General features: G+C 44.2%; 1 protein-coding gene across 2 annotated transcripts in view; it reads right to left on the bottom strand.

The window, feature by feature from the left end:
• The window catches only part of IFTAP (intraflagellar transport associated protein), a 74,921-nt gene that overhangs the window by 35,074 nt on the left and 13,815 nt on the right, over positions 1–26,032 (bottom strand). For both annotated transcript variants that reach the window (XM_077463169.1, XM_077463179.1), the window contains exon 2: positions 16,261–16,409. In XM_077463169.1, the coding sequence (XP_077319295.1) occupies positions 16,261–16,393 (133 nt within the window). In that variant the 5' untranslated portion in view covers positions 16,394–16,409. The remainder of the gene's footprint in view (positions 1–16,260; positions 16,410–26,032) is intronic.

The raw sequence follows: 26,032 nt of genomic DNA, 5'->3' as shown, positions 1-26,032 counted from the left end.
GCTGCTAGAGGTTACAGCACACATTATGGCTCACTTATTTGCTAGAGATTATAGCACATGACTTCTGCTTGTTGATTGGTTGCTAGAGATTACTGTACAGCACTACTGCTCACTGATTGGTTGCTAGAGGTTACTGGACATTCTTTACCACTCATCAATTGGTTGCAAGAGGTTAGTGCACATAGTCTCCTCACTGCCTGCACACCATGGACTGGGGAAGTGAGGGGACCCATCAATAGATAGAAAACTTTAATGTAATGGGGATTCACATTGACCACTAATGTAATGGGGATTTACACTGACCACTAATGTAATGGGGATTTACACTGACCACTAACGTAATAGGAGCATTCACAGGAACCACTAATGTAAGGAGGGATTTACACTGATCACCAATATAAGGGGGGGGGGCACACTGGCCACTAGTGTGAATGAAAGGAATGTACACCAAGCCCCAATGTAATGAGAAGATTTATACTGACCAATGTAACTGAGACATTTAGCCTGCTTTCACATTTGTGTGTGTTTTCCTGACACAGAAACATGCTGCCCTTTAGCAGATACACAGCAGGGCCATTCTTAATGACACCCTTACACATCTGCTGAGATATGCGTATTCACATGCACCACAATTCACGGTGGTGTGGCACTATGTTATTTTGAAAAAGGGTTCCACCTCCAATTTGCTTACCTTTGCGGAAACAGGCTGATGTTAGGCTTAATGAACACAGTTGTAGGCAGGACTTTTAAGCATGCCCCTTTACCTCGCCAGTGGGCAGAATTCAACAGAAGTGATGGTGAATATGACCTCGGGGGGGCCTGATATACATATGAATGCCACCTCTATTTACATGTCAATGCAGCCGATCCACAGCTATTTACATATTACTGATGCTGCTATTTACGTATGAATGCAGGTAATTTACATGTAAAACACAGGGTCTGATAGTGAGTCATCTGTACACAATAGGCAGAGCCGAGAAGCATTAGTAAATGAACTTCACACTGAGATATCGGGACACAGCATGGGACAAAAACTGCAAGGAACAAGGGAATTTGAACTGGGATAGTTGGCAAGTATGAGGCAGCTGCTTTGGGACCCACAACAATGATGGGGCCCTGGGCAGATGCCCTGCCCTAAAGACAGCCCTTCACCCACAGTAACAGCTTTCCACCACTAGATGTTCTCAGTCTAATGCCCTGTACACATGGTCGTACTTTGTGACTGAAAATGTGCGATCGGATCGCGTTGTCGGAAAAAACTATCGAGTGTGGGCTCCATCTGACTTTTTCCGTCGGAATTTTCAACACACAAAGTTTGAGAGCTGGATCTAAAATTTTCCGACAACAAAATGCGATCGTTTAAATTCCGATCGTGTGTAGACAATTCCGACGGACAAAGTGCCACGCATGCTCAGAATAAATTATGAGACGAAAGCCATTGGCTACTGGCCCGTTTATAGTCCCGTCGTATGTGTTTTACGCCACCGCGTTCAGAACGATCAGATTTTCCGACAACTTTGTGTGACCGTGTGTATGCAAGACAAGTTAGGGCCAAAATCCGTCGGAAAAAAAATCCAACTGATTTTGTCGTCGGAAAGTCCGACCGTGTGTACAGGGCATTAGTCATTCAGCAAAGAACTAAGGACACCTTTTGAGTTCAGGGTGTCATGGACCGACCCCAAGGGTGCATCACCCCAACGCCCTATATTTGCATTTAATGGATGTGATTGCACTGTTTGAATAAGATCTAAAGAGGAAGGTGACCTTGCAGATCACAGGACAGGACAGAAGACCTTTTGGATGAAGCAAGTAATTCAAAAAATAAGCATAAAAAAGGGGAGTGATGTGTAGTAAGGGTGATTGAAAGAATGAGCCCAATGTTGCTCTTTAACATATTAACACTTTTGTGCAATTTTAGTGATTGTTATATGCATATGTAAACACATTTTGCAAACCTCAGCTTTGCCCATCAACAATATTTTACCTCCAACAGCTGAACATGCTGCATATGCTCATTCAGAGACATCTTACGCCAGTTGGCAATGGACTGACTCTCCAATAACTTCACGCGGCCACAACCCATAACTGACAGTTTTTTTTTTTCTCAATGCTTTCATGCTACATCCACGGAGTGCTTGATCAAACAACCGCTAGAATTAACCACAGAGGGGATGACACCAGGTAGGACACAAAGGCAGTGATAAATGTTTCACGCTCCTGTGAGATCTCCCCAACCCCCAGCCCCGGGGGCCCCCTGTGCTCTAGCGCTGCTTGTTCCCTTCTGCCAAGATCCTCATAAAACTTTCATCCTTGCTTCAGCTCTTTTCGTGAAGACAAAGAGACATCTGGTCAGCGCTAGCCCTTCACAGTCGGATATGAATCAGGTATGAAAATAATATTCCTCTGAAGATTGAATGGGAGACAAAAAAAAAAATCCTGCGGTCTTTAAATTTAGCTCTTTACATCAAACAATAAAAGGGAATCTTTAATTCAAATGAGGTGTATGGCGTCCCTGGAATAGAGACAATTCTGAAGCTCATTGCCTCAATCCCGATGCCTCACGCCAACATCAATCGTTAGTCGCCGGCTGAGCCGGTGATGGCTCTCTTCTATCTCTTTATGTCGGCTGATGCTTTTATTTTCCTAGGTGCCCTCTTCACCTACTTTTCATGTGGAGCCTGTTTCTCCTATAAGTGCACAAAGGCAGATAGAATACCCTTTTTGGTTATCACCCCATGAAGCTTTGCAGAAGGGGATAGAAAGAGGAACCCAAGAGAGATAGGCTCCTTCCGAGCTCATCCGTGAAACAAAAGGTTTGTTAAGGATCTTACAACAGTCATTTTTCTTCTACCGTGAAAGGAATCTCGTTCCTTTAGTTTTAGAATATCTGTATAACTCTTTATACCCAACATGGGGTCCCGTTACTAAAAAAATAAAAAATAAAAAAATAAAAACTCTTCTCTTCTACAGCAGAACGTTTGGGGAAAAATTAATTTTCTATGCCCACTGTGAATAAGACAAAACAGCAGTTTCTGCAGCCCATCGAAAGGGAATTTGTTTGCTGGGCTGGCAGGAAAAGTGGAAGATTAACACTCTTATGCCACGTACAGACGACCGGACTTTTGGACAGCAAAGGTCCGACGGAGCGAGTCCGTCGGACAATTCGATCGTGTGTGGGCTCCATCAGACCTTTGCTTGCCAAAAATCCGGCGGACTTTAGAAATAGAACATGTTTTACATTTTTCCACCGGAACTCCGCCAGACCAAGAAATCCGTTCATGTGTATGCTAGTCCGACGGACAAAAACTGACACTAGGGCAGCTATTGGCTACTGGCTATGAACTTCTTATTCTAGTCCAGTCGTACGTCATCACGTTTGAATCCGTCGGACTTTGGTGTGATTGTGTGTGGCCGAGTCCGTTCATTCGGAAAGTCCGTCGGAACTCCGCCGAAAGTCAGTCAGAAAGACCGTCGGACCTAGTCCTTCTAAAAGTCCGGTCGTGTGTATGTGGCATTAGGTTTACAGAACAGCAAAAAAAGTTTTACTGAGGCATAAAGCATGGCAAATGCACCACAATGGTGGTTCTACCAGTTGCAAAGGATGACATGCATATGTATCGACTTGCTGTGTGACCAGAAAGAGAAAAATCACCCAAAGAGTCACCAGCCTATGCTTATAAAGATAAACATCTTGAGTAAAAGTATGTAAGATGGGCTTACTGAACACAGAATTATCAAACTTTGGATTTGAGCACCACTAGAAGGCTTTAGGCCTCCACTAAGCTGGCATAGACCCACACTCCCATAAGGAGCAACTACTCAAAACAGTTCTCATGGCCATCTTACACATCCAACCTCTAAGCCATGGGGGGGGGGTTAGGTACAGAAAGCATACCCCAGTAACAATGGCTGTTGGGCTGTTCGTTCTCATTCCCACATATACTTGCCCCTTCCTGGCTGAGCCAAGTGAATGATCACTCCTCTAGGTATAGGCTCACACAAAGTGAAAAAGAAGAGACAAGTCCAAGTCTTTCCTTTTTACTGTCTTTCACTAAAGCATAACTGGAAATATTTCAATTGTCCAATAAACTTTCGATAATATCCTTCACCAAACCACAGTGTCCAACTTTTGTCCATTTTCAGGATACTCTTGACGAGTCTTTATCTGGAGCTGCTACATCTGGCAGAAAAAGCAATCCCATGGGGGCCATAACAGATACAATGCACTCCCTTGCCATCAAGGTGCATTCATTCCTCCAACCTTCCCTCCTCTATCCTGGGTAGCTCTTTATATACCTTGTTCTAAAAGGGAAAGGCAAACCCTAGCGGATCAACAGGTATTCATGGGTACATTGGCTGTCCAAAAGTGCACTTTGCGTATGTCATATAGTCCCCTCCCAAAAAAGGAAAGACCCTTCCCTGAACCCCCCAAGGGTGCAAGGCCCCTGATGGGTGTAAGATATAGTCGAGTCCACCTAGCCAAAAGGCCCTGTGGACCCCTCTCCTCATGATTAGCTAAAGTCAATGAGTTCCTCGGTGGGGAGCTCTCCTGAAGAGAGACCGTCCAATGCAGGGGAGGAAGGAACCTAATGGAAAATTATTGAGAATAACTTTTTCAAATTAAATAAAAATTCAACTTCAGGCAACTTTATCATTTTAAAAAAAAGGGGGGGTTCATCTGGAGTTATAATCAATGAAAAAGCAGCTGGCTGAAATACTCCTCTCCAGCTCAGTTACCCACAGTAACAGGTTTATACACTCACCGGTCACTTTAGTACACCTGTTCAATTGCTTGGTAACACAAATTGCTCATCAGCCAATCATCACATAGCAGCAACTCAATGTATTTAAGCATCTATATGTGGTAAAGACAACTTGCTGAAGTTCAAACTGAGCATTAGAATAGGGAAGAAAGGGCATTTAAGTGACTTTGGAAGTGGCATGGTTGGTGGTGCCAGACAGGTTGGTCTGAATATTTCAAAAACTGTTAATCTCCTGGGATTTTAATGCACAACTATCTATAGGATCCAAAAAAGAGAAAATATCCAGTGAGCAGCAGTTGTGTAGAGGAAATGCCTTGGAGAATGGGCAAACTGATTCAAGAGGATAGAAAGGCAACAGTAACTCAAATACCCAATCAAATACTCAAATACAAAGTCGTTACAACCAAGGTATGCAGAATACCATCTCTGAACACACAACACATCGATACTTGAAGCAGATGGGCTACACCAGCAGAAGACCACACCGGGTGCCACTCCTGTCAGCTAAGAACAGCCTACAATTTGCACAGGCTCACCAAAATTGGACAATAGAAGATTGGGAAAACATTACCTGGTCTGAGGAGTCTTGATTTCAGCTGCGACATTCAGATAGTAGGGTAAGAATTTGGCATAAACATGAAAGCATGGATTCATCCTGCCTTGTATCAATGGTTCAGGCTGGTGGTGGTGTAATGGTGTGGGGGATATTTTTTTGGAACAGTTTGGGCCCCTTAGGAAGGTTGTTGGCATTTAAACAATGCTCATTTGGTACTGAGTATTGCTGCTGACCACGTCCATCCCTTTATGACTACAGTGTACCCATCTTCTGATGGTTCCTTCCAGCAGGATAATACACCAAGTCACAAAGCTCAAATCATCTCACCACTGCTTTCCTGAACATGACAATGGGTCACTGTACACCAATGGCCTCCACAGTCACCAGATCTCAATCCAATAGAGAACCTTTGGGATGTGGTCGAAGGGGAGATTTGCATCATGGATGTGCAGCCGACAAATCTGCAGCAACCAACCAAAATCTCTGAGGAATGTTTCCAACACCTTGTCAAATCTATGCCATGAAGAATTAAGGCAGTTCTGAAAGCAAAAGGGGGTCCAACCCAGTACTAGCAAGATTTACCTAATAAAGTGGCCGGCGATTGTATATACCCTGTTCTAAAAGGGAAAGGGAGACCCTAGCAGACCAACCAGGAATTCATGGGTGCATTGGTGCCCAAAAGTGTTTTATGAAGCACAACAACACAGCAGAAATACATGTCCACCTCCCCACTGTTGTTAACAATATGGAGGTGGTTCAAGCAGAACTTCAAAGAAGGTCCAAAGTATGCAGATTTTTTGTACCAGGCAGTATATGAGTTTAAAAAAAAAAAAATTCACTGACCTCTGTAGCTGTAGGCACTGTGGTGTAATCCTTCACAGCAAAACCACTCACTTTAATTTCAGCCTTTTTCCATTGGATTTAGACTAGAAATAATGCTCCGTCATACAGATACTTTCTACAGGAGTAGCTGTCAAATAACAGCTATGGGCTGGACAAGAGGCATGGCTTTCTGTAATCACACAAACGTGTTCTACAGGGCACCATGCATCATCGTGGCATCTGTAGGTTCAATCACGAAGAGCACATATCAGGACAATGATACCGTAGAAAACATCCCATTCCTAGAGTTCCCATGATAAGACAGGAAGAGGTTGGTGCTGGTAGCATTTTGATAATTTTTATGCACAGTGCCATACAACGAGTATACGGGGAATGAAGATTACAGATCAAAAAGTTACTGAATTTAAGTTATTGTTGGGTTTACTAATATATGTATAATATATGTGGTGACAGGTCTACTCGAAAATTTATAAAAACGAGCAACAGGCAGCACTTATGAAAAATGATGGTGCGGGCACAGACTAAGGTTGAAAGCAAATAAGACTCGTAAAAAAACAAAACTGGGAATCGCTGCTGGTAAAAACCCAGGAGGTCAGAAGGCCACTGGTCTTGCAACGTACATGATGACCAGCAGAAAGAGTGGCTTCAGGGGTTCGATCGGTCATCTCAGTTGGAATCAGCAGTAAGGAAAACCATCAGAATGTGGATTAAGATAATACTCCAATCCTCTAAACCAGGGGTCTTCAAACTTTCTAATCAAAGGGCCAAGTTTACTGTCCTTCAGAATTTAAAGGCGCGAAGCATGGCCAGCGGAAGTAGAAAATGTCCTCAAATCAGTGGGAGTAAACAATGCCTTATCTTTGGAATTAGTGCCCCATCGCTGCTGTCAGTGAGATGAACAGTGCCCCATTGTTGGTGTCAGTGGGAAGAATTGTACCCCATTGTTGGTGTCAGTGGCAAGAATAGTGCCCCATCATTGGTGTCAGTGAGAGGAATAGTGCTCCATCATTGGTATGCACAGTGATCCATCATTGGTGTCAGTGGAAGGAACAGTGATCCATCATTGGTGTCAGTGGAAGGAACAGTGATCCATCATTGGTGTCAGTGGAAGGAACAGTGATCCATCATTGGTGTCAGTGGAAGGAACAGTGATCCATCATTGGTGTCAGTGGAAGGAACAGTGATCCATCATTGGTGTCAGTGGAAGGAACAGTGATCCATCGTTGGTGTCAGTGGGAGGAATAGTGCTCCATTGCTGGTATCAGTAGGAATAACATTGCCTCATCGTTGATGTCAGTGGAAGGAATAGTGCCTCAAGAGTCGATAAAGGCAAGCAAAGGAATGCCTTTGGCCCCCGGCATTGAGACCACTGCTTTAGACCAATGTTTCTCAACTCCAGTCCTCAAGGTGCCCCAACAGGTCATGTTTTCAGGATTTCCCTCAGATGAAACAGCTGTGGTAATTACTAAGGTAGTGAAACTGATCAAATCACCTGTGCAAAATAATGGAAGGTCTGAAAACATGACCTGTTGGGGCACCTTGAGGACTGGAGTTGATTAACACAGCTTTAGACAAAGCAAGCAACAGAAACATCAGTTGATGGGGTGGCATGTTTATTTACTTTGGAAATGCCCAGAGTTAAGTTGGCTATAGACCAGTAGAATTTTGTTCAAACATTCCTATAGAAATTGTGAGCATCGTCAGGAGCATTTAAATTTACCATCAAGTCAACTAATTGTATAGGAAAGCCCTTACAATTTGTTCAAACCTGCTACTATAATGGAATTCCAGATTTATTAAAGCAGAACTAAAAGGCAAAACCTTTTTTAAATTTTGAATAGAGTAAAGAAGGGGTATAACACCAGGTTTATTTTTGCCATCGGTGTCCCATTGTGGAGATTTCCAGTCACTTCCTATCACATAGCCAAATCAGGAAATGAGAGGAAAGATCTTGAAAGTGAGGGAATCCTGGGCTGTCACCAGAACCATTAGAAATGCCCATCCCCATTCTTGATCCTGCTGACAACCCAAAATTTGTGATTTGCCTTGTCTTCTGGTGTTGACCGCAAACATAACAAAGAGAGAGGGTGAATCTACTTAACATACACAGAGATAGCCATAACAACAGGGGTTCTAATCCCTCTTCACTCTATCCAAAAGAAAAAAAAAAGTTTTGCCTTTAGTTATACTTTGTACAAATACACTATATTGCCAAAAGTATTGCGACAGATGCCTTTACACGCACATGGACTTTAATGGCATACCAGTCTTAGTCTGTAGGGTTCAATATTGAGTTGGCCCACCCTTTGCAGCCATACTCTTCTGGGAAGGCTGTCCACAAGGTTTAGGATTTGTGTCTATGGGAATGTTTGACCATTCTTCCAGAAGCGCATTTGTGAGGTCAGGCACTGATATTGGACGAGAAGACCTGGCTCACAGTCTCCGCTCTAATCCATCCCAAAGGTGTTCTATCGGGTTGAGGTCAAGACTCTGTGAAGGCCAGTCAGGTGCCTCCACCCCAAACTCGCTCATCCATGTCCTTATGGACCTTGCTTTGTGCACTGGTGCTCAGTCATGTTGAAATAGTAAGGGGCCATCCCCAAACTGTTCCCACAAAGTTGGGAGCATGAAATTGTCCAAAATGTCTTGGTATGCCAACGCTTTAAGACCAAGGGGCCAAGTCCAACCCCTGAAAGACAGCCCCTCTACCAAACTTTACACTTGCCACAATGCAGTCAGGCAAGTACCGCCCTCGTGGCAAACGCCAAATTCAGACATGTCCATCAGATTGCCAGACAAAGAAGTGCGATTTGTCACTCCAGAGCACACATCTCCACTGCTCTAGAGTCCAGTGATGGCATGCTTTACACCACTGCATCCAACGCTTTGAATTGCACTTGGTGATGTAAGGCTTGGATGCAGCTTCTCAGCCATTACATGGAGAGCTCTACGGACGGTTGTGCTAATTTGAAGGCCACACGTAGTTTGGAGGTCTGTAGCTATTCTCTGCAGACAGTTGGCGACTTCTGCACACTGTGAGCTTCAGGATACGCTGACCCCACTCTGTCATTTTAGGTGTCCTACCACTTTGTGGCCAAGTTGCTGTTCCCAGTTGCTTCCACTTTGTTATAATACCACTAACAGTTGGCCATGGAATATTTATTAGCAAGGAAATTTCATGGATGGACTTCTTGCACAGGTGGCAACCTATAACCATACCAGGCTTGAATTTACTGAGATCCTAAGACCCCTTTGTCACTGGGGCCATGGCCGCATTCGCGGTACAGCGCTTACTCGTTTTAGCAGCACTTTTGCGCTGTTTTTGTCCACTAGCGGAGTGCTTTTAATCCCAAAAAAGGGGTTCAAAACTCCCATTTTGCGGCGCTTTCAAACCGCTTTTCTTTATTTATTTATTTTTGGGAACGATAAATACAGCGCTCACAACCCACCCAAAGATGCTGCTTGCAGGACTTTTCTTAATGTCCTGCAAGCGCACTGCCTGGGTGTGAAAAGTTACACTGGAATGAATGGGAGTCAGTTTTCAGGCGCATATCAGAGGCCATTTCCAGCGCTAAAGTGCCTGAAATCCACCCCAGTGTGAAAGGGGTCTAAAGCCGCGTACACACGGGCGGACTGTCTGTCCAACTTAGTCCGCCGAAACACATTTCAGCGGACAGTCCGCTCGTGTGTGGGCTTCAGCGGACTTTTTCAGCGTGCAGTCTGGCGGACTAATTATTTCGGAATTTCCGTAATATTGTCCGTCCAACTTTGGTTTCAGCGGACAGTCTGCTCGTGAGTAGGCTAGTTGGACGGACTAAGTATGGCGCATGCTCAGAAAGGATTTACACGGCGGAAGGTTGCATTGCTGTGTATTGGACATCCTATTTCTAGTCCCGTCGTACGTGCTGTACACGTCATCGCGCAAGCTTTCAACGGACTGTCTGTTCATCGTGTGTGGTCAAGTCTGTTCATTCAAAAGTAGGACGGACTGTCCGTCGGATTGTCTGACGGACTTAGTTGGCCAGACAGTCCGCCCGTGTGTACGCGGCTTTAGAGTGACCAATTCTTTTGCAAATGTTTGTGCCTCGGTGATTGATTTTATACATCTGTGGCCCTTGAGGCAATTGGAACACCGGAATCCAATGATTTGGAGGGATGACCCAATACTTTTGGCAATATAGGGGTTGGTTTACTAAGGACAAATCCACTTTGCACTACAAGTGCACTTGGAAGCAACGCTGTATCCTGGCCTAGGCTGACAAGGCCCAGGCCTAGGGCAGCACTTTGCAGGGGGGCAGCATGGAAAGAGTCCCCGCCGGCTTGCGCTACACTGTTAGAGTCTTATGGGGCGGACTGGGCTGAGAGGCAAATTAGTCTAGCAGCCGCACTGCTTCTGGTATGCGGGCGGCCGGCATTCCGCAACTGTAGGGGGGGGGGGGGCTGCTTCTAATTTTGACCTATCATCCTGGACCACAAACCTTCCTCACTGTGCTATATGTTTTCTGCTGCACCATTGGCATGGTTATATCTTCTGTTATATCTTCTTAGTTCTTTCCATAAAATGATCAGAAATTTGTGCTTAAAGTAGAACTATAGGCAACACTTTTTTTTTTTTCCATTTTCGATAGAATAAGGGAGGGTTATAGCCCCTGTCAGCTTATTTTTTTACCATCCCTGTCCCATAGCAGAGATTTTCCTTCACTTCCTGCCCCATAGCCAAACAGGAAGTGAGAGGAAATCTGTGCAAATTAAGGGAATCCGTTGGCCCCCCAGGCCCTCAGAACTAGTGTCCGCACTTGAAAATTTCAGGGCGGGTCTTAAACAGCAAGGGGTGTGGTCTTGACAGGAAGGGGTGGGTCTTATTTAAATTAGAGGGTGCACAAGTTTAGTTAGGCCTAGGGCAGCACAAAACCTAAATACACTACAGCTTGGAAGTGCAGTCGCTTTAGATCTGAAATGAAATGAGGGGAAACTCTGCTGATTTTGTCATCCAATCATGCACAAGCAAAAATGTTGTTTTTTATGAGGAGGTCCTTGCAGGTCCTCCTCAGATCTACAATGACTGCACTTCCAAGTGCACGTGTAGTGCAAAGTGGATTTGGCTTTAGTAAATACACCCCGAAGTGTATCTTTTGTACCTAGAACATATACATTACAATATGTACAGTTTTGTGCCCAAATGAAATCCACATTCCAAGAATTTCATTTGTTCAAGAAAAAAAATTCTATAACTATTAGAAAGTCGAACAAATTTTCCATAAACAAAATTCTGCTAGTATATCGCTTTATATTTTAACAAACATTTCGGTAATAACCAAATTGTCTATATACATTTTTTTTCTTGAACATTCTACATTTTTTGTTTTCATTTCCTGCACCACGGCTAATCTTCGGAGTCGGCCATTCCGTTTTTCATGTAATGTTCTGCAGTTTCAAAGATGTTTTTGTACTTTTGAACAACACAGCCTTTCCAGTACTTTTATGCATGCTTGACAAAACAATAACATGCGGAGCTAGAAGGAGCAGATGTTATCTAGTGGGCTGTAAACCAAAAACTAAAAAACAGCTTTAAATATTCTCAGGAGACTCCGCATGATCAGACAATGAAACCACAACTTTCTACCTGCTGTTCTCCATTCCATGCATTCCAAGAACTGGCCTTAAAGTCGTATTAAACCCCCTTTTTAGTTTTTTCAGTTTAACACATTGAGAATAATATAATAAACATCCACCCAGTAAAGTATTTGGTCAAATTCTTACCCCAGCATTTGCAGGTTACAACGTTCAATGCTGCCGTCTCCTGGTTACAAAGGCAGGACATGTTTTACTTTAATATACCGTATTTATCGGCTTATAACACGCACTTTTTTCCCCATAAAATCGGGGGAAAATCGCGGGTGCGTTTTATACGCCGATCCTTCACCATTTTGGAGCCTCTGGGTGGCTTTCAGCCTCCTTCGCCCCTTCTCAGCGGCTTTCAGCCCTTCTCGTCGGCTTTTGGCCGCCTTCAGCCCTTCTTGGTGGCCGAATACAGCCGAGAACGGCCGAAAGCCGACGAGAAGGGCCGAAGGTGGCCGGGAACTACCGAGCGCCGCCGATACACAGGACATCTCAGCGGCGCCATTTTTAAAAATAAAAGCTAAAAATAAAACTGACAAGGCTGAAAATGACACTGACAAGGGGACAAGGCTGCAATGATGGACAAGGCTGCATTGATGGACAAGGCTGCAATAGTGGGCAAGGCTGCATGACAAAGCTGCATATGACACTGACAAGGCTGCAATGATGGACAAGGCTGCAATGATGGACAAGGCTGCAATGATGGACAAGGCTGCAATGATGGACAAGGCTGCAATGATGGACAAGGCTGCAATGATGGACAAGGCTGCAATGATGGACAAGGCTGCAATGATGGACAAGGCTGCAATGATGGACAAGGCTGCAATAGTGGGCAAGGCTGCATGACAAAGCTGCATATGACACTGACAAGGCTGCAATGATGGACAAGGCTGCAATGATGGACAAGGCTGCAATGATGGACAAGGCTGCAATGGTGGACAAGGCTGCAATGGTGGACAAGGCTGCAATGGTGGACAAGGCTGCAATGGTGGACAAGGCTGCAATGGTGGACAAGGCTGCAATGGTGGGCAAGGCTGCAATGGTGGGCAAGGCTGCAATGGTGGGCAAGGCTGCAATAGTGGGCAAGGCTGCATGACAAAGCTGCATATGACACTGACAAGGCTGCAATGATGGACAAGGGTGCAATGATGGACAAGGCTGCAAATGACACTGACAAGGCTTCAGATGGACACTGATAAGGCTGCATTGATGGGCATTTAAAGGTATGTTTTTTTTCCTTAAAATTCCCTCCTAAACTTGGGGTGCGTGTTATACGCCGCCGCGTGTTATACAACGATAAATACGGTAAATGTTTAAATACCGGTATTCCATGCAATAAATAATATGTTGCCCCAACATTTCATATTCCTGTCTCTACATTATCAAAAAGTATTGGGACGCCTGCCTTTACACGCACATAAATTTTAATGGCATCCCAGTCTTATTCCGTAGTGTTCAATATGGAGTTGGCCCACCCTTTGCAGCTATAACAGCTTCAACTCTTCTGGAAAGGCCGTCCACAAGGTTTAGGAGTGTGTCTATGGGAATGTTTGACCATTCTTCCAGAAGGGCATTTGTGAGGTCAGGCACTGAGAAGGCCTGGCTTGCAGTCTCGGATCCAATTCATCCCGAAGATGTTCTATCGGGGTGAAGTCAGAACTCTGTGAAGGCCAGTCAAGTTCCTTCACCCCAAACTCGCTCATCCATGTCTTCATGGACCTTCGTGCACTGGTGCACAGTCATGTTGGAACAGGAAGGGGCCATCCCCAAACTGTTCCCACAAAGTTGGGAGCATGAAATTGTTCAAAAGGTCTTGGTATGCTGATGCCTTTAGAGTTCCCTTGACTGGAACTAAGGGGCCAAGCCCAACCCCTGAAAAACAACCTCACACCATAATCCCCCCTCCACCAAATGATTTGAACCAGTGCACAAAGCAAGTTCCATAAAGGCATGGATCAGCAGGTTTGGGGTGGAGGAACCTCACAAATGTGCTTCTGGAAGAATGGTTAAACATTCCCATAGACACACTCCTAAACCTTCCCAGAAGAGTTAAAGCTGTTATAGCTGCAAAGGGTGGGCCAACTCAATATTGAACCCTAGGGACTATGACTGGGATAATATGAAAGTTCACGTGTGTGTAAAGGCAGGTGTCCCAATACTTTTGGTAATATAGTGTACATGATGGTGTCAGGCTCCTTGCAATGGGTTATCCATAATCCTAAATCAATGGCAATAGTCCAATTAATACTTTGTAGTAAAGCCTTCCAACTGCTGTTCCACTGTCCACTGAAGCGGAATTAAACCCTCCTATCTTTTAAAGCAGGGGTCTCCAAACTCTGGCAAGCAAGCCAAATCTGGCCCTCTGATGTAAAAGGGAGTGTATCTATGGGAATGTTTGACAATTTTTCCAGGTCAGGACTCTGTGCAGGCCAGTCAAGTTTCTCCACCCCAAACTCCATGTCTTTAAGGACCTTGCTTTGTGCACTGGTGTGCAGTCATCTTGGAACAGGAAGGGGCCATCCCCAAACTGTTCCCACAAAGTTGAGAGCAGGAAATTGTCCAAAAAGCTTGGTATGCTGACACCTTTAATGTTACTTAAATTAGAAACATTGTATACCTCAATGCATTGCTTACATTAAGGGCCGGTTCACACTGCAGGCGATGCGAGGTGACACCGACTTGCCTCGCCGCGACCTGCCGCGACCTCAGCGGCAACTTGCAGATGACTTCTGTATAGAAGTCAATGCAAGTCGCCCCGAGGTCGCCCGAAAGTAGTACAGGAACCTTTTTTCTGAGTCGGAGCGGCTCGAGTCGCTCCTCTCAGAACGGTTCCATTGTACAGAACGGGGGCGACTTGTAAGATAGCGGCGAGGCGAGTCGTGTCGCCTCGCATCGCCCGCAGTGTGAACCGGCCCTAAAGGTAAAAAACATTTTCAGTGTCCCTGTGCCCCCTCTTCCTGTTTGAAGGGGAAGAGAGGGGAGAAGAGATCAGCGCTGTGCAGGGCTGCATCTTTTCTCCCCTTGCCTCTCTACACTGCATTCGAGCAGCAGCAGGAGCCATTTTGCTGCTGTCAGAGGAAGTGAGGGGCAGGCTTAAGTCCCGCTGTGTAAATATATGGAGTGCGGCTCCGTAGATACACAGCTTGGGAGCGCGGGGACTACCTCTCCCATAGCCAGCGGCTGGCTATTGTAGTCCCGGAGAAGGAGAGGAGGAGGCAACATCGCTGCCAGGAACCCCAGAAGAGGAGGATCGGGCCACTCTGAGCAATACCAGTGCACAGAGTGGGTAAGTATAAAATGTTAGTTATTTTCATTTAAAAAAATATTTTGAGTTTAGTAACACTTTAAGCCCTTGTACACACGGTCAGACATTCCAACAACAAAATCTTTTTTGTCCGAAACTTGTGTTGCATACACACGGTCGGACAATCCGATAGTGCGTAACGCGATGACATTATTTCGTTACGGCAGGACTACGTTGCGGCTAGTAGCCAATAGCTTTGGTCTCGTAATTTGATCTGGGCATGCGTGGCACTTTGTCTGATCGGAATTCCCTACAAACGATCGGACAAAGTCCGATCAGACCATGTTGTCAGAAAATTTTATAGCCCAACTCTAAAACTTTGTCCGTCAGATATTCCGACAGAAACAGTCCGATGAAGCCCACACATGGTCGGAATATCCAACAACACGGTCCGATCGGACATTTTCTGTCGGAATGTCCGACCATGTGTACAAGGGCTAAGAGTTCCCATTACTGGAACTAAGAGGCCAAACCCAACCCCTAAAAAAACAACCCCACACCATAATCCCCCCTCCACCAAATGATTTGGACCAGTGCACAAAGCAAGGTCCATAAAGACATGGATGAGCGAGTTTGGGGTGGAGGAACTTGACTGGCCTGCACGGAGTCCTGACCTCAACCCGATCACCTTTGGGATGAATTCGAGTGGAGACTTCGAGCCAGACCTTCTCATCCAACATCAGTGTCTGACCTCACAAATGCACTTCTGGAAGAATGGTCAAACATTCCCATAGACACACTCCTAAACCTTGTGGACGGCCTTTCCAGAAGAGTTGAAGCTGTTATAGCTGCAATGGGTGGGCCAACTCAATATTGAACCCTACGGAATAAGACTGGGATGCCATTAAAGTTCATGTGCGTGTAAAGGTAAGTGTCCCAGTACTTCTGACAATATAGTGGGCAGATCTGATAACTGGGATGACGACAGTAATCTATCCAAAAGGTTCTAATGAAGGCTTAGGCCATTGGCTCATACAGACATTTGGGAATGACCTACTATTTACTGACGATTGTGATTGGCTGTTACATATGAGTCTATGATATCTTAGCTCTGCTGTTTTTTTATTTCTCGCTCCCCACTCTAACCAAATCAAAAAATAAATAAAAAAATGGCAGCAATTTAACACTAATAAATGATCTCGAAATCTCACTTTGATGTGAATGACGCTCACCTTGGGGAAGATAGGTGAATGTGGTTAGGAAGTCTTCATAGGTCTGCTCTGGGATGCCGACAAACCTATTAAGAACAGTGCAGGCCATCTCCTCATCTGTCACCGCAGGGCGTTCGTCACAAGAACTCGGCATTGCCTCAACTGCAGGTCTAACCAAAAACAAAAATATGTTCATTTCTAGAACAAATCATATCAATGCAAACAGCAATATTTGCAAACTGAAGCAAAAAACCAAAGCTCTTGTCAATAGCATTCTGTTAGGATTGAGATCAATGAAGTGTAGGATTAAGGCCTTTGCAACAAGAGATACAATGTAGCAATTCTATAGATTGCTAGAGGGAGTTAACAAATAAATAAAGCCAATTCCCTCTAGCGTTCTCTAGAATTGTTAAAGCGGGAGTCCACCGCGTTTTTTTTTTTTAAAAGCCAGCAGCTACAAATACTGCAGCTGCTGACTTTTAAAATAGTGACACTTACCTGTCCAGCGCACCCGCGATGTCGGCACCCGAAGCCGATCTCTAGGTCGTCTGTCGGGTCCTGCCGCCGCCATCTTAGGTATGGGAATCAGGAAATGGAGCCTTTCGGCTTCATTTCCCGGTTCCCTACTGCGCATTCGCGAATCGCGCTGCGCAATAAGGACGCTCCCCGCTGCCTCTGGGATCTGTGTGTTTCCCAGCAGGCAGCGGGGCACTTGCGGGAAGGGGCGGGCACTTGCGGAAAGGGGCGCAAGTTACGCCCCTTTCCGCAGAGAGCTATCCCGGAAGTGGGTGCAGTTACCTGGATTATCCAGGTAACTGCACCCCCCTCCCCCCTGAAAGGTGCCGATTGTGGCACCGGAGGGGGGGAGGGTTCCGATGAGCGGAAGGTCCACTTTAGGGTGGACTTCCGCTTTAAATTGTAGCTCTTATATGAATTTAATATGCTTCTCAGCTCCATCTAGTGGCTATAATGAGGTATTTTACTAATACCCATGTTTGTTCAGAAAAGAAAATATCCTAAAGCAAATTACTTTTGTGCCCAATTCGCACACAATGAAAGTACATGCAGACTCGATCCTCACGGGATTACCTTTATATAGGCTTTACCCACTTCAGACCATCATGAATGCTGCTGCCAGGCACATCCATCTTACCAACTGCTCACATTCTGCTACCCCTCTGTGCCAATCCCTCCACTGGCTTCCGCTCACCCAACTAATTCAATTCAAAATACTAACAATAACTTACAAAGCCATCCACAACTCAGCCCCCCCCCCCCCCCCCCCCCCCCATATCACTAACCTTGTCTCAAAATACCAACCTACTCATTCTCTTCATTCCTCCCAAAACCTCCTTCTAAGCCCTTGTACACACGGTCGGACATTCCGACAACAAAATCCGTCGGATTTTGTCCGAAACTTGTGTTGCATACACATGGTCGGACAAAGTTGTCGGAAAATCCGATCGTACGTAACGTGATGACGTTATTTCGTTATGACGTGACTTTGTTCAGTCTAGTAGCCAATAGCTTTGGTCTAGGAATTTGATCTGAGCATGCGTGGCACTTTGTCCGATCGGAATTCTCTACACACAATCGGACAAAGTCCGATCGGATCATGTTGTCGGAAAGTTTTATAGTCCAGCTCTAAAACTTTGTCCGTCGGATATTCAGACGGAAACAGTCCGATGGAGCCAACACACAGTCGGATTATCTGACAACACGGTCCGATCGGACATTTTCCGTCGGAATCTCCGACCGTGTGTACAAGGGCTTAGACATGTACAGTGACAAAAAATGTGTTAGTTTTTGTTTCATTTGTTTTTTTTTGCTTTTTTCGAAAATTTGAAAATTCGGAAATCCGAAAATTTGGAATCCAAAAATTCAGATTTTCAAATTTCCGAAGTTCGAAAATCTGAAAAAAAAATAAATAAAAAAAATAAAAAATCTGTAAAATTCGAAATAATAACTAACTATTAAATTATAGGCATTGGAATTTCCTTTCAAATTTGTCTGTTTGTGAATGTAACGAATACAAAGTTATCTGAAGTTACAAATTATCCAAAATAACGAATGCCGCCTCTAAACAAATGGAATGGAACAAATTAATAATAAATAATAATAATAATAAAAAGGTTTTATCGTTATTATTATTATTATAATATTATTATTGTTAATATTATTATTATTATTATTATTTGATGCAGAATTTTTTATTTCAGATAATTCGTAACTTCGGATAAATTCGTATTCGTTATAGTCACTAACAGCCAAATTTGAAAGGAAATTCCAATACCTATAAAATATTTATTATTAGTTATTATTTCAGATTTTCAGGTTTTCATTTTAGGATTTTCAAATTTCCAAACTTTTGAATTTTCAAATTTATGAAATTTCCAGTGTTTGAATTTCCTCATTTTGAATTTTCCAATTTCGGAAATTTCGAATTTCTGAAATTCAGAATTTCCGAAAATTTCGAATTTTTAAAAATTTTGAAATTTTGCAGTTAACAAATTTGTCAACATTCGTTAAAAAAATAATAATTCGGAACTAAACAAATTGCACATGTCTACTGCTTCTCTAGTTCCCTCGTCACCTCCTCTCGTCCCTCGCCTCCAGGACTTCTCCAGAGCCTCTCCTATCCTATGGAACACAAAATTTTTTTTTTTTTGCCTTTGTATCACTTGATCCTCTTAGATTGTAAACTCTAATGAGCAAGGCTCTCTGATTCCTCCTGTATTGAATTGTATTGTAACTGTACTGTCTGCCCTCATGTTGTAAAGCGCAGCACAAAATGTTGGCACTATATAAATACTGTATTATAATAATAATAATAATTTGGATAAATGACTATTTTTTTTTTTAACCACTTCAATACCGGGCACTTAAACACCTTCCTGCCCAGACCAATTTTGAGCTTTCAGCGCTGTCGCACTTTGAATGACAATTGCGCGGTCATGCTACACTGTACCCAAATGACATTTTTATCATTTTTTTCCCACAAATAGAGCTTTATTTTGGTGGTATTTGATCACCTCTACGGTTTTTATTTTTTGCGCTACAAATAAAAAAATACCGAAAATTTTGAAAAAAAAAATGTTTTTTTTTGTTTCAGTTTCAAAACTTTGTAAATAAGTACGTTTTCTCCTTCACTGATGGGCACTGATGGGGCTACACTGATGGGCACTGATAAGGTGGCACTGATGGGCACCAATGTGGCACCAATGAAGTGGCACTGATAGGCGGCACTGATGGGCGACACGGATGGGCGACACGGATGGGCGACACGGATGGGCGACACGGATGGGCAACACGGACGGACACTGATAGGTGGCACAAATTGGCACTGATAGCTGGCACGGATGGGCGGCACGGGTGGGCATGGATAGGCGGCACAGGTGGGCATGGATAGGCGGCACAGGTGGGCATGGATAGGCGGCACAGGTGGGCACTCATAGGCGGCACAGGTGGGCACTCATAGGCGGCACAGGTGGGCACTCATAGGCGGCATCGGTGTTATAGTAATGGATGCCAATCAGTGCCAAACAATAATGCATGCCAATCAGTGATGCCCATTATGGGCACTGATTGGCACCCATTGTGCCGACTGGCATCCCTGGTGGTCTAGGGAGGATTATGGATTTTATTACCTTTTCCCTGGTGGTCTAGTGGTGTCCCTGGTGGTCCAGTGTGGGCATCCTCGGGGGGCTGTGCTGATAATCGATCAGCACAGACCCCCCCGTCAGAGGAGCAGCCGATCGGCTCTCCTCTACTCGCGTCTGACAGACGCGAGTGAGGGAAAGCCGATCACCGGCTCTTCCCATTTACACTGTGATCAGCCGTGATTGGACATGGCTGATCACGTGGTAAAGAGTCTCCGTCGGAGACTCTTTACCGAGATCGTAGTTGCCGGGTGTCAGACTGACACCCCGCAACAACGATCGCCGCGATGCGCGCCCCCGGGGGCGCGCAGCGGCTCATAATTCTAATCACGTCATATGACGTCCGGTTAGGATTATGAAACCACTTTGCCGCCGTCAATTCCCTATAGGGCGGGCGGCAAGTGGTTAATAGACCCCTACAAATCATTCAGATATGGATTATATCTACTTTATTAGGCATGTGGTCTGGGAATCTACATATATGCCTGGCTGAAAATCAGAAATATTGAACAGGTACAGTAGGCCCTCACCGCTACTTGAACCTCAAGGCTTAACCAATTGCAGGGCGGCGGCGGCTCTCCTGTGCAGAATCCCGTACCTGTTCCTGCACTTCTGTGCCCGGCAACCCGCTCCAGCTGTGATTGGAAACAACGGGAGCCAATCGGTGGGTCCGGCGGACTCAATGCCCAGCTGGACCCACCGATCGTTCCCGAGAGAAGCAGAACGGCGTCTGCCTATGTAAACAAGGCAGATCACCGTTCTGTTATTAGGGAAGGTAGTGATCCTGTGTTCCTGGAAAGCAAAAAAACATGGATCTCTGCCTTCCCACAGTACAGGCACCTCCGCCACAGTTAGCAAGCAATCACAGGGAACACCTTTAACCCTTTGATCGCCCCTGGTGTTAACCCACACCTCCCAACTTTTTTGAGATGGGAATGAGGGACACCTATCAGCAAAATTATGCAGGCACAGACACACCCCTTGCCACGCCCCCTTTTAAGGAGAATTGTTAAAAAATAAATAAAAAAAGATTGGTTAAAGCGGAGGTCCACCCTAAAGTGGACCTTCCGCTCATCGGAACCCTCCCCCCCTCCGGCGCTACAATTGGCACCTTTCAGGGGGGAGGGGGGTGCAGATACCTGTACAGTACAGGTATTCTGCACCCACTTCGGGATAACTCTCTGCGGAAAGGGGCGTAGATTACGCCCCTTTCCACAAGTGCCCCGCTGCCTGCTGGGAAACACACAGATCCCAGAGGCAGCGGGGAGCGTCCTTATTGCGCAGCGCAGCTCGCGCATGCGCAGTAGGGAACCGGGAAATGAAGCCGAAAGGCTCCACTTCCTGATTCCCATACCCAAGATGGCGGCGGCAGCACCCGACAGGCGACCTAGAGATCGGCTTCGGGTGCCGACATCGCGGGCGCGCTGGGCAGGTAAGTGTCACTATTTTAAAAGTCAGCAGCTGCAGTATTTGTAGCTGCTGGCTTTTAAAAAAAAAAAAAAAAAAAAAGCGCGGAGTCTCGGGGGACTCCCTCTTTAAACCCAAAAGTGCTTTTTTTACCACTACTATTCCTTTATATTGGCTTTTGGAATTTACAAATGCAGCAATTTAGAAATCAGATGAAAGGTTTAGCACTGGGAAACACTTTTTGATACATAAAAAGTGCATTTTATATACAACTATATAGATCAGACCAAAATGAGGAACGAATGAGGAGGAATGAGGGACATTGCTCCAAATCAGGGACAGTTGGGAGCTATGGTTAACCCCTTCCCTGCCCGTGTTATTAGTACAGTGACAGTACATATTTTTAGCACTGATCACTGTATTAGTGTCACTGGTCCCCAAAAAAAAAGTGTGAAAGGGTCAGTATCTGATATGTCCGCCGCAATATCGCAGTCACACTATAAGGCGCTGTTCGCCATTATTAAATGTTAAAAAAAAAAAAAAAAAAATCCATAAATCTATCCTATAGTTTGTAGAACTTTTGCGCAAACCAATCAATATATGCTTATTGGGATTTTTACCAAAAACATGTAGCAGAAGACAAAGACATATTGGCTTAAATTGATGACGAACTTAGATTTTTTAATTTTTATTTATTTTTTATTGGATGTGTTTTATAGCATAAAGTAAAAAAATATATATATTTTTTTTAAATTGTCAGTCTTTTTTTGTTTATAGCGCAAAAAATAAAAACCGGCAAAAGAAAGATCTATTTGTGGGGAAAAAACTACAAGCGTTATTTGGGTACAGCATCGCACGACCGTGTAATTGTCAGCTAAACAAACGCAATGCCGTATCACAAAAAATGACCGGGTCATGAAAGTAGGGGGTGAAACCTTCCAGAGGTCAAATGGTTAAATCGGTATTAAACCCCAAACCAAAAACTTAATATATTGCAACTTACCAATCATTAGATGTGATGGCTGCATTTGTTTTCTTTTTTTGTTTTCTTTTAAGGCTTTTTTTTCCCCTTCTATTTTCACCTGGTGATCTGGCCAGTAACACACCTCCTGTTTTAGAGCTCCTTCACTCTGGAGGAAGGAGCACAGGGGGGGGGGGGGGGGGGGGAGCACAGTAGACAGCAGCATTATCATTCTGAGGGGGAAGGGGTGTGTTAGATGTACTAGCAGTTCTAAATACACTAACAAATTGAAGCCAGACTCCAGCTAATACTTTATGAGCGGTTACAGCAAACAGTTTTTCTCCCTGTTGGGTTAAAGGTTTATCATGAATAAATAAAAGCTAATCATTGTAAGCACCGCTGTCGGTGGTAAATGCTTTCTCTCAAACACTGTAACCGATACATCTGCAGGACAAGGTGTTATTTTGAAAAGCAACAGACTCGCTGGCTGGATCACCAGGTGAAAAAAAAAGCCTAAAAAGGAAAACAAAAAAAATAGTTTTTTTCTTATGTAAGAATTAGTAGGCAGCAATATAAAAAAGTAAAAATAAAAAAAGCCCAAAAAAATAAAAATTGTTTTCTTCTTATCTAAGAATTGGTAAGCGGCAATATAAGAAAAAAAACAAATACATTTTTTATTTTTCAAAGAATTGGTAAGCGGAATTATAATAAATGTTTGCTTTTGGGTTAAAAAAAAAAAATAAAAATAAAAAAGCCTAAAGAAAAATAAATAAATAAATAAAAAGGCCTAAAAAAAAATAAGAAAAAAAAAAAGAATTGGTAAGCGGCAATATAAGACAAAAAAAAAAAAAAAAAAGCCTAAAAAAAAAAAAAAAAGAAAGAAAATAATTTTTTTTTTTTATTTATCTAAGAATTGGTAAGCAGCAATATAATAAAATGTTTGCTTTTGAGTTAAAAAAAAAAAATTAATAAAAAGAGAAAGCTATTTTTTTTTTTTTTTTGGTAAGCGGCAATATAAGAAACAAATAAATAAAAATTAAATAAAAAAAAATATATTTTCTTTTTCTTATCTAAAAATTGGTAAGCAGCAATATAATAAATATTTGCTTTTAGGTTTAATATACCTTTAGGTGAAAGTTGCTCTTTAGCCCTAACAAAGCCTTCTACCCTTTTTTCCAATAAACAACAACAGGAAGTGTTTTCCTTCTGTCCAGGCATCCTCCATTCGATCGCAGCCTTATAGTTGCTGTCCCCCCCGGGCTTCAGCATGCAGACCGCACTAACCGCAGATTTTTGGTGGTTATTATGTAAATTTTGGTGTTTTAAGGAAGGAAATGTGTGTTTTTATTCCTTTTGTTTTTCAAGTTTCGGTTCATAGCGGTTAACACAACACGTCTGTGCAGACACACAGGGCTCACTTTGATGTTATTCGACTACTATAGCAAAAACAGTGCCGAATGTTCAAAATAAGCCTCGTCACCTCTTAAAAAGTTCTCTATTTTCAGTAATAATAAAAAATAAAAATGTATATGTATATGTATATGTATATATATATATATATATATATATATATATATATATATATATATATATATATATATATATATATATATATATATATATATATAATTTTTTTTTAAAATAAATAAAAATCACAGACACACTCCGTGACTGTCATTTTTTTTTTAAATATACACGTACTGTAATAAAGACCTCACGTCTTTTTCTTTTTTATATCTCATACAATCATTTATCTATGATTGGGGCTCATTCACTTGGTTGAAGGGGGCGGTAAAACCTAGTGGTTCAGCCACATTTTTTTTACCGTAGTTTGGCGTCAGTTCACGAGCGTGCTCAATTTTAAAGCATGACATGTTAGGAATTTATTTACTCGGCGTAATATCTTTTATATGTTACAAAAAAAGATTGGTTATATATTGTGTTTTTTTCTAAGTGTATTTCTTGTTAAAAAAAAAAAAAAAAAAAAAATGCATTTGAAAAACCGCTGCACACATACCGCGTGACATTAAAAAGTGCAATGACTGCCATTTTATTCTCTAGGGCCTCTGCTAAAAAAAAAAAAAAAAAAAAAAAAAAAATATGCATAATGTTTGTGGGTTCCAAGTCATTTTCTACCAAAAAAAATACAGATTTTTAATCCACTTGCCGACCAGCCGCCGTCATTGTACTGCGGCAGGTCGGCTCGTTCCTGCGAATTGTCGTCATTGTACTGCGGCAGGTCGGCCCCTTCCTGCGAATTGTCGTCATTGTACTGCGGCAGGTCGGCTCGTTCCTGCGAATTGTCGTCATTGTACTGCGGCAGGTCGGCCCCTTCCCACGAAATCGGCATCATTGTACTGCGGCAGGTTGACTCATTCCCACCAATCGCCGTCATTGTACTGCGGCAGGTCGGCTCGTTTCCGCAAATCGCCGTCATTGTACTGCGGCGGGTCGGCTCGTTCCTGCGAATCACCATCATTGTACTGCGGTGGGTCGGCTCGTTTCCGCAAATCGCCGTCATTGTACTGCGGCAGGTCGTCTCGTTCCTGCGAATTGCCGTCATTGTACTGCGGCAGGTCGGCTCATTCCTGCGAATTGTCGTCATTGTACAGCGGCAGGTCGGCTCGTTCCTGCGAATTGTCGTCATTGTACTGCAGCAGGTCGTCTCGTTCCTGCGAATCACCATCATTGTACTGCGGTGGGTCGGCTCGTTTCCGCAAATCGCCGTCATTGTACTGCGGCAGGTCGTCTCGTTCCTGCGAATTGCCGTCATTGTACTGCGGCAGGTCGGCTCATTCCTGCGAATTGTCGTCATTGTACAGCGGCAGGTCGGCTCGTTCCTGCGAATTGTCGTCATTGTACTGCAGCAGGTCGTCTCGTTCCTGCGAATCACCATCATTGTACTGCGGTGGGTCGGCTCGTTTCCGCAAATCGCCGTCATTGTACTGCGGCAGGTCGTCTCGTTCCTGCGAATTGCCGTCATTGTACTGCGGTGGGTCGGCTCGTTTCCGCAAATCGCCGTCATTGTACTGCGGCAGGTCGTCTCGTTCCTGCGAATTGCCGTCATTGTACTGCGGCGGGTCGGATTGTTCCTATGAATCGCCGTCATTGTACTGCGGCGGGTCGGCTCGTTCCTGTGAATCGCCGTCATTGTACTGCAGCAGGTCGGCTCGTTCCCGCGAATCACCATCATTGTACTGCGGTGGGTCGGCTCGTTTCCGCAAATCGCCGTCATTGTACTGCGGCAGGTCGGCTCGTTCCTGCGAATTGTCGTCATTGCACTGCGGCAGGTCGTCTCGTTCCTGCGAATTGTCGTCATTGTACTGCGGCAGGTCGGCTCGTTCCTGCGAATTGTCGTCATTGTACTGCGGCAGGTCGGCTCGTTCCTGCGAATTGTCGTCATTGTACTGCAGCAGGTCGTCTCGTTCCTGCGAATCACCATCATTGTACTGCGGCAGGTCGGCTCGTTCCTGCGAATCATCATCATTGTACTGCGGTGGGTCGGCTCGTTTCCGCAAATCGCCGTCATTGTACTGCGGCAGGTCGTCTCGTTCCTGCGAATCACCATCATTGTACTGCGGCAGGTCGGCTCGTTCCTGCGAATCATCATCATTGTACTGCGGTGGGTCGGCTCGTTTCCGCAAATCGCCGTCATTGTACTGCGGCAGGTCGTCTCGTTCCTGCGAATTGCCGTCATTGTACTGCGGCAGGTCGTCTCGTTCCTGCGAATTGTCGTCATTGTACTGCGGCAGGTCGTCTCGTTCCT

The sequence above is a fragment of the Lithobates pipiens genome, unplaced genomic scaffold, assembly GCF_037356315.1.
Source record: "Lithobates pipiens isolate NorthernLeopardFrog02 unplaced genomic scaffold, aLitPip1_a1.2 Scaffold_10, whole genome shotgun sequence".
Classification (NCBI taxonomy): domain Eukaryota; kingdom Metazoa; phylum Chordata; class Amphibia; order Anura; family Ranidae; genus Lithobates; species Lithobates pipiens.
The sequence above is the reverse complement of the archived record's forward strand: the minus strand, read 5'-3'. Positions and strand labels throughout refer to the sequence as shown.